At 38.5% G+C, this 16,592-nt stretch overlaps 1 protein-coding gene across 17 annotated transcripts in view; it reads right to left on the reverse strand.

Moving 5' to 3' along the window:
* Window positions 1–16,592, reverse strand: part of CTNND2 (catenin delta 2) — a 717,568-nt gene that overhangs the window by 44,313 nt on the left and 656,663 nt on the right. For 8 of the 17 annotated variants that reach the window (XR_012086701.2, XM_072998491.2, XM_072998486.2 and 5 more), the window contains one exon: window positions 12,507–12,632. The exons of the other annotated variants lie outside the window; for them this stretch is intronic. Coding sequence is in view for 7 of the 8 variants with exons in the window: in XM_072998491.2 (XP_072854592.2) it covers window positions 12,507–12,632 (126 nt within the window). In the remaining variant the exon portion in view is untranslated. The remainder of the gene's footprint in view (window positions 1–12,506; window positions 12,633–16,592) is intronic. 17 annotated transcript variants of the gene reach the window in all.

Here is a 16,592-nt window from a genome sequence, read left to right on the forward strand (position 1 = left end):
ATGGATATGTCAGCTTTAACACTGCAGCAAGTCGATGTGGTGTTGCTTCTTTTCCCCGGTTAGATTGACAGATGCAATGGGCTGCAGGCATGCAAAGGGTTTAGAACAGTACAGGTCCAGCCTTTAAGTATTAGCTGTTTTGCAGAGCACTGGATACCAAGGAGAAGGGAAGAACAGGGCTTGGCATAAGACAAGTAGTATGAGTGAAGTTGATTATGCTGGTCGGCTTTTATAATTCAATTAAGTGGAAACTTTGAGAGAGCTATATCCCATAATTTATGTCTAACATGTGGCAATGGAGGTTTCAAAAGGAAGTTAGGCATTGCTTTACCTATCTATAATTAATTATTGATTTCCTGTGTTGTGAATGCAAGGATGACAGGATCTAATCTAATGAATAACATAGCTATAAGAAAAAGGAACAGCATGTGAGACAAAGCATGAAGGACAGAACCTCAGATATAACAAGGCTCATTATTCACATTGTTGATGCTATATTGAGAACAAAATAATAAGCTCTATAAATGACCCGCTGTCAAATCATGTTGCCATTTTCCAAAATAGTTCATTTCATGCAGGTTGCTTATAAAACCACTCATACCACTACGAAGCCCTGCAAACTGTTTCAAGAATTGCTGAAAAACAATTGACTGGAAGCTGTTAAGAAGTATGCAAAAGGGACATTTCAGAAGTAAGTTGAAGAAAACAAAAGGAAATTCAGCAGAAAGTTCGGATATAACCAGGAAATGCAATTGCAAGCACATATAAAAAATTACTAAGAACTTTTTTCATACTAATATCCCAGAATAAGTGATATACTGTATTTCCGTGTAGAAGATACCCCCATGTATAAAACGCCCTTCCACTTTTCTAATCCAAAATTTCTTTCTTCACAAGAGAGTGGAGGGGGAAGGCAGGGATCAAAGTGTTTTGATTTCTGCTTTCCCCCTCCACTTCCTTGCATTTTTTTGGTGAGAGAAGTGCTTTCCCCCTCCACTTTCCTTGCAAGAAAGTGGAGGGGGAAAGCAGGCATCACCAAAGCACTTTGATGATTCCTGCTTTCACCCCCACTTTCTTTTCCACTCCATTTTCTTGCACTTTTTTGCAAGGAAAGTGGAGGGGGAGAGCAGGAATCAAAGTTTTTTGATGAGTCCTGCTTTCCCCCTCCACTTTCTTGTGAAGAAAGTAGAGGGGGAAAGCAGGGATCAAAGTGCTTTGATCCCTCCTCCTTACTTCTGTGTATAAGACGATCCTTAATTTTTAATCTAAAGATTTTAGATAAAAGTATCATCTTATACATGGAAAAATGCAGCAGATATTCCAAAGAAATAATCATATGTGGTTTGAAATAATCATATGTCGTTTGAGGGGAGAGGTAATTAGCCTGCTCCCATTTTTGATATATAACACCCTTGAATATCAATGTTTGAACTCATGTTTACAAGTTGGTCTAACCTAGATGGTCAGAAGTGGAAATACAGTATATTGTTGTGATTAAGAAAATATGGAAAAGTGGTGAACACTGAAACCAGAGAATCCAAAGAGTCTAGAACCTTATCTAACCTTATTCTCTTCTAACCTTATTCTCTTCTGTCAGAAAGTGCGGTCATCCATACCTCACCCTCTGCCATTTACACATGCAATCCAAGCCCAAACTATCACACATACATAGCTAAAGTGATTTGGTTCAGGATGTCAGCTGAATGGTACAATGTTTCAGGTTCTGCAGAAATCAGTCTTAAGTAAAACTGGCTTGTTTGTGCCATAGTGACTCCCCTCTCCACCAATTCTTAAGGGGAAGAAGTGGTTCTTGAGCACCCTACAGAAGGAGGCTAGTTTAGTCTTCTCATCCCTGCTATCTTCCCATTGGCATGCAAAGTACTTTTTTACTCACGCACACATCTGGGAACACTGCATTTTCTTCTATAGTTGTATATTCTCGAAGTTTTGTTTTGAATATTTTATTTCTTCATTTTGAATATTTTATTCTTCCATTCATTTTATCTGATTTGCATCATTTAATTTTATTACAAGCTCCCCTCAGTACTCTTTGGACAGAGGCAGGACAAAAAGGCTGAGACAAGGCTGAGACTAAGCTTCCCATGGGTTCAGCAAGGGTGAAAGGTAGGGAAAAGCCTGGGTAACCAAAAGAGTACATTATGATAGTGATTGAATGAAGGTGTTGAATAATTATGAATTGGAGATTTACGAACTTCTCTTTTCATACAATGGCCAATGGCGGCATTTGAAAGAAACTCCAAAATACAATATGCTGGGAGGGAAAACTATAATCCCTCTTCTGGTTAATTTACTATAAGAGAAACATGGGTTTCCAATGAAGGAAACATACTAAGAAAAACCAAAACAAAAATGAACAAACTCCTCATAGGAGGAGTTTATCACTCCAATGACTGGCTAATTAAGTAATTAAGTACATTAAGTACAATAGGTAAAGCTGGCTAATATGACTACATTGGCCTTCTTTACACAATCTATTGCTTCAAATTAGCCCCACTATGGACAATTTAAAGACTGGTGGTTGTGGGTTTTTCGGGCTCTTTGGCTGTGTTCTGAAGGTTGTTCTCCCTGACGTTTCGCCAACAAGCTGGGCATGAAATTCTATTTCAAAATACTGAAGTACTGGACAACACCAGCAATCATTATGTTAGACTGCATAGGGAAGCTATTGAAATCCATAAACATCTACAGAACTTCAACCAAAAAAAAAAAAAGGCCTAAAACTAATTAAGGCCTGGCTCCCAATACTGAAAAATACAGCCTGCAAAAGGTCAACGAACTCTACCCAGCCACAAGGACCAGGGATCATTGCACAAAAAAGACTAGCTAATGACACCCATCAATCGCAGTGACAGATAATCTCTCCCCCCTTATCACAATAAAAACACGCTGATCACCCTATCTCCTGAAAAGGACAAAAGCTGTTCCCACAGCTATAAATACTCAACTGTCCAACAAACAGCAACAGAGCAAGGACAGAGTTCCTACTCCAGTCCTCTGAAGATGCCGGCCACAGAGACTGACGAAACATCAGGAAGAACAACCTTCAGAACACGGCCAAAGAGCCCGAATAACCCACAACCACCATCAGATCCCAGCCGTGAAACCCTTTGAGAGTACAATTTAAAGACTGCCTGAACCTTTTTTCCCCCCTACCAACCAAAAAAGTCTAAAAGCCTAAAATTGATGGAGGAATTCCTGAGTTTGTCATAGGATAAATCATTTTTTAAAAACCTGAAACATCTAAAGTTTCTACCTTTCCAGTCCCAAGTGCCTTTTTTCAGCTATTCCAGGGAAACCTAACAACACTGTATCATCTGGTAAAACCCTTGTCTGCCACATCAGTCCTCAATCACACATAGAACAGCATGCAGATGAGAAGGACTTAAACCTACCCTTTCCCCCTCTCTACTAGTTCCTCTTGCCTTCTCCATCGTGCTGCTTTGATGTTAGCATCTGACTTGATGAAGGAGAAATGTTCCAAAAACTGTATTAGGTGTACTTTTGCATGTCTCTCCAAACTTTTTGTACGTTTTTGGCTGGCCTGAAAAGCTGTTACATCAATGATGAGCTCGCAGTATCTTTGTTTTCACTCTGGTACAGAGAAGAACAAGAGTGTCTGTGCAGCCTGCTTAACTCTGTGCAAGTCTACTTATCCACTGCTTTAAATCTGAGGGTTTAAATCCTGGGTAGGTGGGGCTCGTCAGCCTGGGAAGGCAGCCCATCTAGGAGAAGGAAAACTCTGATTTCAAACCTCCACTGCTTTGCAGCTATATCCACTGATGGAAAAGGCTTCAGGAGTTAACCTCGAGGCAAAATCCGGAGCCGGAGTCCCGGAGGCAGTTCGTGTCGTTCTGGCAACTCCTGTGAATCACTGGAACCAGTTATACTGTATTGGCTCTTGCCTTTCCATTGCACTATTTCAGTGACATGGAGAGGGGGGATTTGCTGCTTGGGTAACAGCCTATCCTCCATATTATTCTACCCAGGCTTCGTGTTCTGGAGAGGACACTCCAGCTTCGCATACAGCGTCAAAGTCCTCCATACAGAGCACCTTACCATAGTCTCTCGAGACTGAAGGATGCATATGAAATCTGAGGGTGCAGTTTTCATTTATAACTACAAATTTAGATTATTCTCCTAGTTACTAAATGAATCAAAGCTTGCATTCACAGAGTTAGACCACAAACTATCCTCTGCTATCTGTATTCAGGTAACAACAATGAACTCCCCTCCACCCAAATACTTTGGCCAAGAAAACTATTAGACCACAATGCCCATGGCTGTTTCTTGAACAAGTGTGTAACTACATTAATGTAATATGAAAGAGCTGAAACTAGGAGCTTATCATTGACTCAGTGAGATGGTTCTGGCAGAATTGATGTTCTCTAGCTGCATGCACCAGTCACTTTGTTTAATTTCCCTTAAGAACAGAGAATAACTAGGCAATATGCCTGGCTTTACTGTAGCACAGTGAGGGAATATCAGCAAAGGGAGCTGGGAATGATAGATAACATGCCAGCTGCACAGCTTCATTTCTTTCAACAGAGAGTTATGACTTGAATGGCATAACGATATATGGCTACTATTTCTACCACAGATAGTGTCTGTGGCATCACTTTTGCAATAATACTACAGTGGTGCCTCGCATAACGAGCGCACCGTTTAACGACGAATCCGCATAGCGATCTATTTTTTAAGATCGCTAATGCGATCACATTGCGATGTTTTAATGGGTAAAACATCGCATTGCGATGATCAGTAAGCGTTTCGCTTACCAATCTTCGCATTGCAATGTACCTAGAACAGCTGATTGGCGGTTCCAAAATAGCCGCCGAGTGCCCAAAATGGCTGCTGCAAGTGTTTTCGCGACCTGCCCTTGAGGGCGCGAAAATGGCGGCGCTATGGAGGAACTTCGCTGAACGGTGAGTTTGGGCCCCATAGGAACGCATTAAACTTACCCCTGGAAAAGGCTGTGGTACAAGATTATACTTCTGATATAAAACCAAGGGCAACAGAAACCTTTGGGCTGGCAGATTATGAAGAAATATTAGACTGGATCCAGAGCTGTGCAAAGTAAAAATTCTGCAAATTAGAGACACAGTTTGTGGCTGGGCAATACCTAGACTGGATCACTTAGAAGTTAGAAACAGAACAAACTTTGATGTTCTCCAGGTAAAGATGATATAAAACCTGGAAGTGACAAGAACTGGCTCAAAAACTGGGCCAGAGGTTCTGCCTCAACTTCATGAAACCAGCCTTATATCTGCAGCTGCAAGTGAGTCATGTCATGGCTGAAGGTGACAGGGAGAAGAGATTTTTTTTTCCAATTCTCTTCTGGTGCAGCCCCTTAAAATTTGCTTTGAATGAATGTGTTTAGTGGTACAGTGGGGTCTCTACTTAAGAACTTAATCCGTATTGGAAGGTGGTTCTCAAGTGGAAAAGTTCTTATGTAGAATCTGCATTTCCCATAGGAATGCATTGAAAACCATTTAATCCGTATCTGCTCTTTTCCGTCCATAGAAACTAATGGGAAGCTGCTATTCCGCCTTCTACCACTAGAGGGGGATTTTTTCTTTTTTTTCCCTTAGGTCAGGGAACAGTGTTAAAAGCACTTCTGACGAAGCTAATTTTGAAGCAATGGACTGAAAACCAATTAATCCGTTCTGGCTGTTTTTTTAATGTAGAGGTGTGTTCGTACATTGAAGCATTAGTTCCGATAGGAACTAATGCAAAGCTGGTTAATACGTACTCTACCACTAGGGGGAGAACTTTTTTTTAACCTAAGATGACCTAAGGTTAAAAAAAGAGCAGGAAAGTTTTTTTTCCTGTTCTTATCTGGATTTTTGTTCTCAAGTAGAAGCAAAATTTAGCAAATGGAGCTGTTCTTAAGTTGGATTGTTCTTAAGTAGGGACGTTCTTAAGTAGAGACCCCACTGTACTGAGGCCTGCAACAGGATGGAAGAATAACCAAAATCCACTACCTATCCTCTCTTTTTTTAGCGAGGGGAGGGGACTTACTGGATTGTACTTCTCTCAGCTAATGGAAGGAGGCTTTCTGTATCCAGAAGGTCAGCACTTGATCCAACCCATTTATATTTTGAAGCTCTGGCCAGAGAAATATAAACAACCTTCTCCAAAGGCACACTGTGGTACTTCTAAACAGATCAGAAAGTTACTGTAGCCGTGACCTACAGAAGCCCTTCACACCCCTCTGATTCTGTAGCCTGGAGCAAGTTTCAAGACTGCATTTAAAAAACTAACTACAAAAGGATGGTTGTCAGCCAGTGACTTAGACTTGAGGTGCCACCCCATACAGAGAATTTACTTGTCTTCCTTTAAAAAAGATGAAAAGAAGATACTTGGCTATATGGGAGGACAGGGCCATGTAGTAATCAAAACTGTGAAAAGCTATTTGAAATATGCTGTAATCCTGAATCCACGTGTAAGCAAGCTGCCACGGCTTTCAGAAAGACACAATGTAGAGTAGCGAAACAGTATTGGATAGCAGTACATACTCTTTTACAAAAAAGGCTACTGAACAATGGGATTTATTATATAAATAGCTTGAGTTACCAGATAGTGCTTGAATAACATAGAATTAAACTAAGACATAACTGTAAGCTGAAACCTGGAGGGCAATCAAATTGTAGAAAGGCAAAACTTCGACTTGAGATCGCAACATGAACAAACAGATTGGATGACAGTACATTTTATGTTCTCCTTCCCCCTCTGTTTCCCCCCATATCCCCCTCTACCTTTTGTACTCCTTACCTTATCCCTAGTTTTAATAAATAAATAAATAAAATAAAATAAAATAAAATAAAATAAAAGAAAGACACAATGCCCAGCAGCTTCTCTACAAGTGATTAGTATTTTCAGGGCACAGGCAACCCTGAATAACACAATACCTACTGGGTGGTTTTAAACACTTCTGCATCACATCCTTTATTTACATATAACTGTTTTAAATATCTGTGATATATTATGTTTTGATCAAAAGAGTACATCATTAAAATCGAGTCATCATCAGTTTCATAATGAAAATAATTTTACGTTCAAAATTAATATAGTAACATACAGTGAAGTGTTCAAAGAAAAAAATAAACTTTAATCCATGCACAAAGTCAGACCATCCACTTCTTTGCATAGTCATCATTTGCATGTTGATTAATTTGGCATAATTTGACAACACTGCCCAATTTTTATATATATATAAAAGAAGAAGGAAATTGTGCTGCTTATATACTGCCCCATAGCACTTAAAGCACTCTCTGGGTGGTTTACAATTTAATTATGTAGATACATTCCAGACACATTGCCTACCGCCCCCACCCCGCCAGCAAGCTGGGCACTCATTTTACAAAGCTCAGAAGAATTGAAGGCTGAGTGAACCTCAAAGGCTGCTACCTGGGACTGAACCCCAGGTCATGAGTACAGTTTTGGCTGCAGTACTGTAGTTTAACCACTGCGCCATGAGGCTCCTCTTGTTTTGAGATTTTTGCTCTTTTATTAAAATGTTTGCACTTATATTAAATAGGTTATATGAATACGAGATACAGGAGCAATTGACAACAGTAGGAAACTTACTTTCTCATCACTTAATTATGCAATATGTGATGACTCACATGATACAGGTTCACTGGAAAGCATTGTGTTAGATATGATAAGTGGCCCGGCATAGCTTATCAGTGGTCTGTAACCCATGATGGCCCATTAACACATACAGACCATTCAGTGTGGTAGTCATTAACTCTTGAAGTCACCCACACAGAATGCAAGTAATAGGAAAGCCATTGTAGGGCACACCACAGTAGAGAAGTAAATAATACTTTTGGCCTTCTGGGGCTAAGCAGCCTATCCAGTTAGGTACCATTACAGTGCCGGAAAGTCATGCTAAATTGTAAACCTGACTTCATGGTATAATAGGTATGCAATCAACAAAACCCAGAAAAAACCCTCGGCTGACTATATAATATGCCCACCTGTCCAGGCAGTAGCATATCTTTCTAATTCAGTCAAGGAAGGAATCTTGCTTCAGCCCAAAAGAAGACATATATAATGACAAGGAAGAAAATCTACAATGACACACTGAAATGTTTTGCGCTGACCATTTTAAAATTACACTGAAATGTTCAAAAAGAGAAAATATGATAACACGAGCCCTCATTCTTTTGTATTTGAAATAACAGAGATTCTGGAGAGTGGCAGAAATGTCCTTTGGAAAGACAGGAGGATAATAGTTTATTCTAATTTTGACAGTCAGAAAATTTGGGGGCAGGAACGGAGCATGTGCGACTCTCAAGATTTCTTTCTTTTTTGCTTTTAAAGATGTATGCTTCTTTGAATGCACAGCTTATAACATATAGAATCGAAAGCAGTTAATAAGAGTGAACTAGAAAACAAAATCCACCATTTTAATTAAAATGTATGAAGCTGATCAATTAATCAATTAAAACAAACAAATCAGAAATAAGTAAACACTGCCAAACAGTGTCTTAACAGAAGGCTGGGCCAGGTGGCCCCCTGGTTTGATCCAGAACATCTCATCTTATATTCACAAGGATTTCCTTCTAACATTTAAGATTTACATGCATTGACATGACATGTGTATATATAACCCTGAAACATTTTTTCTTTACTTTCTCTTTTTTTTTGGCTCTCAAGGTTTCTTGAACTATTGTTCCCATCATTCCTTATCACTGGACAGACTGGCTAAGGATAATGGGAGATGTAGTACAACATCTGGAGAGCCATATATTTCTCATTCCTTTAGAAAGATGATCAGCTAAAATAATGTACTAATTAAATTGATATGCTCTGATCAAGGCAATGAATACTGTGTTTCCCCGAAAATAATAAAGGGTCTTATATTAATTTTAGCTCCAAAAAATGCACTATGGCTTATTTTCAGGGGATGTTTTATTTTTTTCATGGACAGCAATCTACATTTATTCAAATACAGTCATGTCATTTTCTTCTGGCTGCTGCACAATGGTGGAGGGTGAGGCTTCACTTAACTGAGGCTTATTTTTGGGGTAGGGCTTATATTATGAGAATCTTGAAAAATCATACTACGGCTTATTTTCAGGTTAGGTCTTATTTTTGGGGAAACAGAAGATATCCATATCTATATATACATCTATATCTAAAGATCTTCTAATGATTCTATTATGGGACCTCTTGTAAGCCAATTTTTCTAGCAGCATGCATAAAATTCTACCTACAAGGTACAAATTATCACATACATTCAAAAGTACTGTCATAAAGAGTTAAGATTTTTACAGACATGCTGGCTGTTCTGAATGCACTCCTTTCAGTCTGTTAGTCATAGCACAATTCTGTTATTTTGTACAGCTTCACCCATACACACTGAGATAAATCAGATTCTGCTATGTCTGGCTCAGGAATCACAGTCAAAAAGGATGTTTTACAAAAAGAGGATGCTGAGGAGACTTGGCAAAGCATGCACTTTTTTTGTTCCATGTTCACTTATGATATTGGACAATTAAAATTGCTGTGGCACAATGAAATCCCAGAAGCCAAAACAAAACAAAAACAAACAAAATCAAAACAAAACCATAAGGGGTTTGGTGTAAAATTATTCTTCGCGGCGTGCTTATGATTCCTACATGAACATTTTATATTCCTGCTTTCCATACATGTCCTCTAAACATTTCACATCAGATTATAATAAAATATAACAAGGGAATAGCGAGACAGTGGAATAAAACATTCAATGAACAAACACCAGAGTTACAAACAGCAGATCAATGCTACACACTGATCAACATCACGTCCTTACTTAGCTCTAAAGTAAGAATGTAACGAACATTTGTAGATTTCCTTATCCTTTATGAAAACAGTGTCTTTGACATATCAAAACCAATTTTAAAAATGTGCAGCTGCTGCAAGATTTTTGTTTCCACACAAGAGTTGTCCCTCAATCTTAGTAATCTATCAAGAGGATAACCAATTGGTGCTCTTCAGCTTGGGGCTGGACTGCTGCTTTGTTGAACATGACAATCTGCCTGATGATGATGGTGTGCATACACGTCTGCTTAACTCAGCTATAAATGTGCTTATGGTCCATCTGCTCTTTATTTGCTGCTTGGGAAATGTGACTTCAGCCTGATGTACACTATACAGTGGTGCCTCACACAACAATGTTAATTGGTTCCAAAAAAATCAACGTTGTGTGAAACATCGTTCTGTGAAACACCATTTCCCATAGGAATGCATTGAAAACCGGTTAATCCGTTCAAACAGTTTAAGACACTTTTACAGGAGTGAAAAGGGGCATCGGAAAGAGCTCTTTGATCTCCGTTTCCCTGCTTTTGGAGCTCTTTCCAATGTGCCTTTTCGCTCCTGTAAAAGTGTCTTAAACTGTTTGAAGCCTGTTTTAAATGCTTGCAATCATTAGCCCACCTCCTGAACCCTATGCAAACTTAATTTGGTGTTGTTCTGAGTCTTCGTTAATTTTTGGTGATTTTTTTGTTTTCTCTCTCATTGAAATATATTGGACGGACAGTTCAATAGAGTTCAATGAGGGAAAAACAAAAAATCACCAAAAATTAACAACGACTCAGAACAACACCAAATTAAGTTTGCATAGGTTTCAGGAGGTGGGCTAACGATTGCAAGCATTTAAAACAGGTTTCAAACAGTTTAAGGCACTTTTAAATGAGGGAAAAGAGACATCGTTGTGTGAAAATCCCCCAAAGGAAACATCGTTGTGTGAGGCGGCAAATTTATCAGAAAAAGCCATCGTTGTGTGAATTCATCGTTATGTGAGGCACCCGTTGTGCGAGGCACCACTGTATATTTGTTCCTTGCTCTTTCAAGTGGCAGCTTACAGATCCCATAGGATCCTGATATTCTTAAAGGATCACATGAAACTAGTGGCATTCTCATGGACAGATTTTCTCCTATTAAGGGGATGCTACCAAAAACAAACACCCTAGATTGAAAACAAACAAACCCTCTAGATCACAACCAGTTATGACATCTTGTTTTCTTATCTCAGAATACAAGGAGGCACATGGAAAATCAGTAATGGGATGTGTATAAAGGGAAATGGGTGCTGAATGCAAAGGCCTGCATGTGTTCTGCTTTTGCTGCATCACTGGGTCTATAAATTGCATAATAACATAAAGTGATCACTTGAGTTCCTGTGCATTTGCTTTGGCTTTCTTATTCCAGTATTTTGCGTTTGCTCCTATGATTACAAGCATTACGATGACGTAGCAGGTTCCTCATTCTTTTTATGTGACAAAAAGGGTTCCAGAAAAGTTACTCTCTCTTTTTTTTTTTTACAATTTCAATTGTTTTGGGTCCCAGCCACTATAATGCACTGGAAAAAATGGCATTTTTAGGGAAATCATGATGTGTCAAAGCAGATGTGATATACTCTAGAAACATTCAAGAAAAAATCAAATTTTCTTCAACTTTGAAGAAGTGTTGATTTTACTATTTCTGATTTCATTTTACTTTTTCCCAACTTGTGTTTTCCAGCATTGGGTGGCTGAGTGGGACACACTACATATACAAACATTCAAACTGTCACTGGAGTAAGAAAATACATCACAATTTATAACATTAAAGCTATACCTAATAAAATCATTACTCAACCCTGAATATTTGTATCTACACAATACATATGAACCATTCAAGTCACTCTGGAATCATTTTTTTCATGGAAATTCTGTACTATAAGCCAACACTATCATTTCTGTATTACAGAGATGAAGTGAAGAGATAGTGGATGAGGTGAGATTTGAAACAGAGGTTCTGTAGCTCACAGATCACAATCTCAAAGCATTAGGCACACCAAAGTCTACCGTAAGCTAGCAGGACATGAGATTGTAAATGATTCTGTTGCACTTTTTATACTTCCTCTGAACTCCTCAAGGGATGTGAGAAGTTAAGTCAACTTTGTATTCATACATTGTCATTAAAATGCAAAAGAAATATTGGCTCACAAAACAAAATTCTTGACTAAAAGAATCTTTTTTAACATCAACAAAATTTCTGATAATGTACACATGGCATACTATATTGTAGAAAACATAGGGGGTGGGGGAAAGAACTAATGTTCCCCACCCTTTCCTATTTTTTTTAACCTGACATTGGTAAACTCGCCTCAGAGGCAGTGAAAACACTAGCATGAGAGCTGTTACCTGCATTACCAATATAAGGTGAGTGAGTGAGAGTTGGCTGATGATGCAAGTGATGTTAAAATATATTCTAGACAATGCAATCTATAATTATACTTAGGCCTATAAACATACTTTTCAGTGTTCTTTCAGATGCTAAGCTAGGTATGCATTCAACATCAACCAGTGTTTTAAATGTGTTAATATTTTTGTTAGCCACTATGTGAGGCATTGTTTGTGGCATATCAATTTTAGAATAAATAAGTAAATTTTAAAAAAAGTAATTAAAATTTAGAAAAAAAATCAAGACTGGTCAGTTGACAGCCAGAATACCTGGGTCTGGGAATAGATTCTGGTTTCTTGGTTCTGGGAGAGGGTATGCTGAGCGTGCCATGACTCAGAATGATGGGTAGGTGAAAATCCTCTGTCCTCAGCCACTCTGAAGTCTGGGGCCACCCGCTGCCACAAATCAATCAAGCAGTCAATCAATTATTTATTTCAATGAGGTATTTTTCTACAGTGACACAGAAATATGGGAACTAGGCCACAATATATATATATATTTGGTACAACGATTAGAGTTTCAAATGAGACTTAGAAATGGATCACACTGCTAGAGATTCATTCCCAATCAAAAACAGAGAATGTTCATCCTACCCTTGACTGTGTAAATTCCAAGGTGCACAATGAAAATGAACATCTGTTTAAGCAATGCTTAAAATTAGCACAAGTTACCCCACCTTTAGCTGTGGAACAAAACAGCTGTTCTTGACCTATAACTGGGCTGCCAACATTATCTCCATGGTTGCTCCCATGACAGAAAAATGACAGTGTTCTCTAACACAGTGGTTCTTAACCTTGGGTTATTCAGGTGTTTTTGGACTGCAACTCCCAGAAGCCTTCACCACTAGCTGTGCTGGCTGGGGTTTCTGGGAGCTGCAGTTCAATAACACATGAGTAACCCAAGGTTAAGAACCACTGCTCTAATACATGTAGTTTTCATACCAGACAGATGCACCAGCTAACCTTCTCTTCGGTGTTATTGTAACCATGTGTATTGAGAAATATATTGTTAAAATATCAGCATCATGTTACATAGTAAGTGTATGATTTTGACCCTCAGATTAATATAATTGCATCACCAGGCCTAACACCTTACTGTAAGACTTACAGGAGTGAGTCTGGAACTGAGCACAATTTTGATTTGAATATGTTTCTCAGTTATTCAAGGCTGATTTTTGACGTGCTAAAACAACTAGAGGTCTGATCTCTGAAACCTGCTCCCGGGCACCTCATTGCAGTCATTCTACTCCAATGTTTCAGAGAAATCCCAGAAGGTTGTACTAAGACTAATTTCTCTTACATTTTGTGGGCTTTATAATAAAGATTAATTCAAGGTTTGGTTACTTCTCATATTGCTTTTCTAAACTTTTATGAAATACTGTAACTGGAACAGGGCTTTGGAGAACCAATCAATATATGGATGACAAGAGGTAGCTCTCCCTTTCAATGGAACCAAGTGCTCAATGACAGTTTTAAATCAATGTAAATGATGGGGTGGACAAAATAACTTAAATTTGGTTTAGGCAAATAAGAGGTGAGAAGTGAAATTGACTTGGAAATTGATAGTTATAATGTCCCAGATAGGTTGATACTCGTTCGTGTAAGATCATTAATACAGGGTGAGGATTCTGCACAGACCTGATTTGTGCCTTGAATCCAGGAAGGAAACTGTGGTTAGGAATTTATTTTGTTAGCAGGTACACTGTTGTTTCTGCTCCTGGAGAAAGGTGAGCTGGCCACTGCTACATAATACTTGTTCTCATCTAGGATGTGTCATTGCAATACTCCTTTCTCCACAGAGATAAATTTGAAAACTACATGGAAACCTTGTGCCGTTCAAAATGTGGTCACCCAGCTAAGGAGAGATAGGGGCTAATGGGAGAATTTTATGTTTTGGCTGACAAAACAACAAACAAACCACAAACAGCAGTTTGGGAGACAAATGAGGCCAAACACCGTGAGAGCTTGGAATATGGAGTAGTGCAGAGAAACAGCATCCAGGAAACAGAGGAGTCCTGAAGGCCATCAAAATAATGGGAATGTTCAGAGGGATATTTTTAGCATTCTGCTCAGCTGAAGCAAATGCTGAAATAAGAAAATATTCAGTACAGCCTTTTTTGAGAAGTACTTTTAACTATTAAAACATCGATTCTAGCCATGAATAAGTGGTATTCAATCAACCCTATGGTTCAAATGATTTTTTTCAACTTTTTTTTTTTACTCTTTTGCCTCAAACAACTTATACTCATCCGTTCCACATCTGATCTGAAGATGCCAATCATAAGCCTTGCAAAAAATCCTTCCTTCGATCTAACTCTGGGAAAATTATCTGAGGCAAGAATTTAATGAACTCAACAACTCCGGGATAAACTTGAAACAAAAGCAGTAATATAATGAGAAGGAAATACATACCCCTGGTTGCCTGTATAATATGATTTTGACATATCAGTGGCACAATTCTGAGTACACATACAGAGTGTGTACACATACAGAAAAACTAACTTGAAGAGGACATGGTTGCTTAGAAGCAAGTCTCTCTAATCCAATGGAGTCTACGGCCAACTAAGTATTCATAACTGAAATCTTGTTGGTGTAAAGATATGCCAGCTGGTGTCATCCATCACAGGGAATATTTAATTTATATTAATTGAAGATTCTTATCCACCCTACAGGTTCTGAGGTTCCCTAGGGCTCCCTTTTGCCCTACGATCAGGACTGGAGCCACTGCATCATTTGGCTGTTAAACAGAATAAACAGGCACTAACCAGCACTCAATTTCCAACTGTGGCCAACCAAATGGCCCTGGAAGACTCATCTGACAGGGTCAGACACCCTTGTTTGCCTTCAGTATTTTACAATTAGAGGCATACTATCACTGTATAGGAAGCTTCCATATACTTTTAAAGTCTGACAGCTTAACCAAACAAAATACTAAAACTTTCTTGAAGCCACTGCATCTTATGACTAAGTTCAACAAGCTGATTATATATCACTTGAAAAAAAATGCTTCCTTAAATTTTGCTTAGAACTATCTTTCAGTCTATTTCATTGGAAGCACCCAAGTTCTAGTATTATGTAAGGGAAATACAATAATTTATATCTCTCTGCCCTCGTTATATCATTTGTTTTGTAGAAGCCTTCATCAACTCCTTCCCCCCTCCAAATGAGAGCTTTTCTTTCTCAGAAAACTCAAAGCCCTTGGTTGTTTATACTTTTCAGGATTACCTGTCTTTTTTTTTGTTTTTTTGAAACCTGATGGGCATTATTCACCACAACAAAATAAATGTGTACCTTTGCACCACAGATTTGCAGCATTTTCATCTTTACTATTAACTTTCAATCCTTTAACTGGTGCATTTTCAGTCATATTCTCCACACCTTCCCAGACTGAGTTTGCCTTTTCCTCCTCTGAAACAACTGGATGCTTTGGATCTAATGGTGTCTCCAGTATCAACAAAAAACCAAAACAATAGTACAGTGGTGCCTCGCATAACGTTTGCTTCGTTTAACTTTTTTTTCGCTTAACGTTTATTTTTTCAGAGTCAGATTGTGCTTCGTATAACGTTTTTCCCTATGGGCGATTTTCGCATAGCGATTTTGGGACCATGCTTCGCTTAACGTTTTTGGTTTTAGGTCCCCTGCTTCACTTAACGATGTTCATTTTTTCAATTACAAAAGTGTCTTAACATGTTGAAAAACGGTTTTAAATGCTTGGAATCGTTAGTGCATCTTCTAAAATGTGTGCATACTTAATTTGGTGTTGATCTGACTTTTCGTTATTTTTTTGTGAATTTTTTTCTCCCCCATAGGAAACAATGGAGCTGTTAGATTTTGACAGCTGTCAAAAGTTGGGGGGAAAAAATTCAGCATAAATTAACGAAAAGTCAGATCAAAGCCAAATTAACTTTTGCATCCGTTTTAGAGGGTGCAGAAGCTAATCCAAGCATTTAAAACCATTTTTGACCCTTTTATGACACACTTAAATTTGCAAAAATTGACTTCGCAAAGCTATTGAAATGTATTGAGTCGGCTTCAACACATTCCAATGGAGGAAACATTGTATCGTTTAACAATGTTTCCTATGGGTTTTTTCGCTTAAGGACGCCAATCCGTGCCTACTGGAACGGATTAACCGGTTTCCAATGCATTCCTATGGGAAATGGTGTTTCGCATAAAGTTTTTTTCGCATAAGGTGTTTTTTTTTGGAACCAATTAAAAACGTTATGCGAGGCACCACTGTATATGCAAAAACCAAAATGTTGTGACACCACTAAGACTAACAGATCTCAGTGTGAGCTTTTGTGGACTGCAGACCACTACTCCAGATACATCCTGAAGGGTCTGAAAGAGCACACT

The sequence above is a fragment of the Pogona vitticeps genome, chromosome 4 (genome assembly GCF_051106095.1).
Source record: "Pogona vitticeps strain Pit_001003342236 chromosome 4, PviZW2.1, whole genome shotgun sequence".
In the NCBI taxonomy this organism is placed as follows: Eukaryota; Metazoa; Chordata; class Lepidosauria; order Squamata; family Agamidae; genus Pogona; species Pogona vitticeps.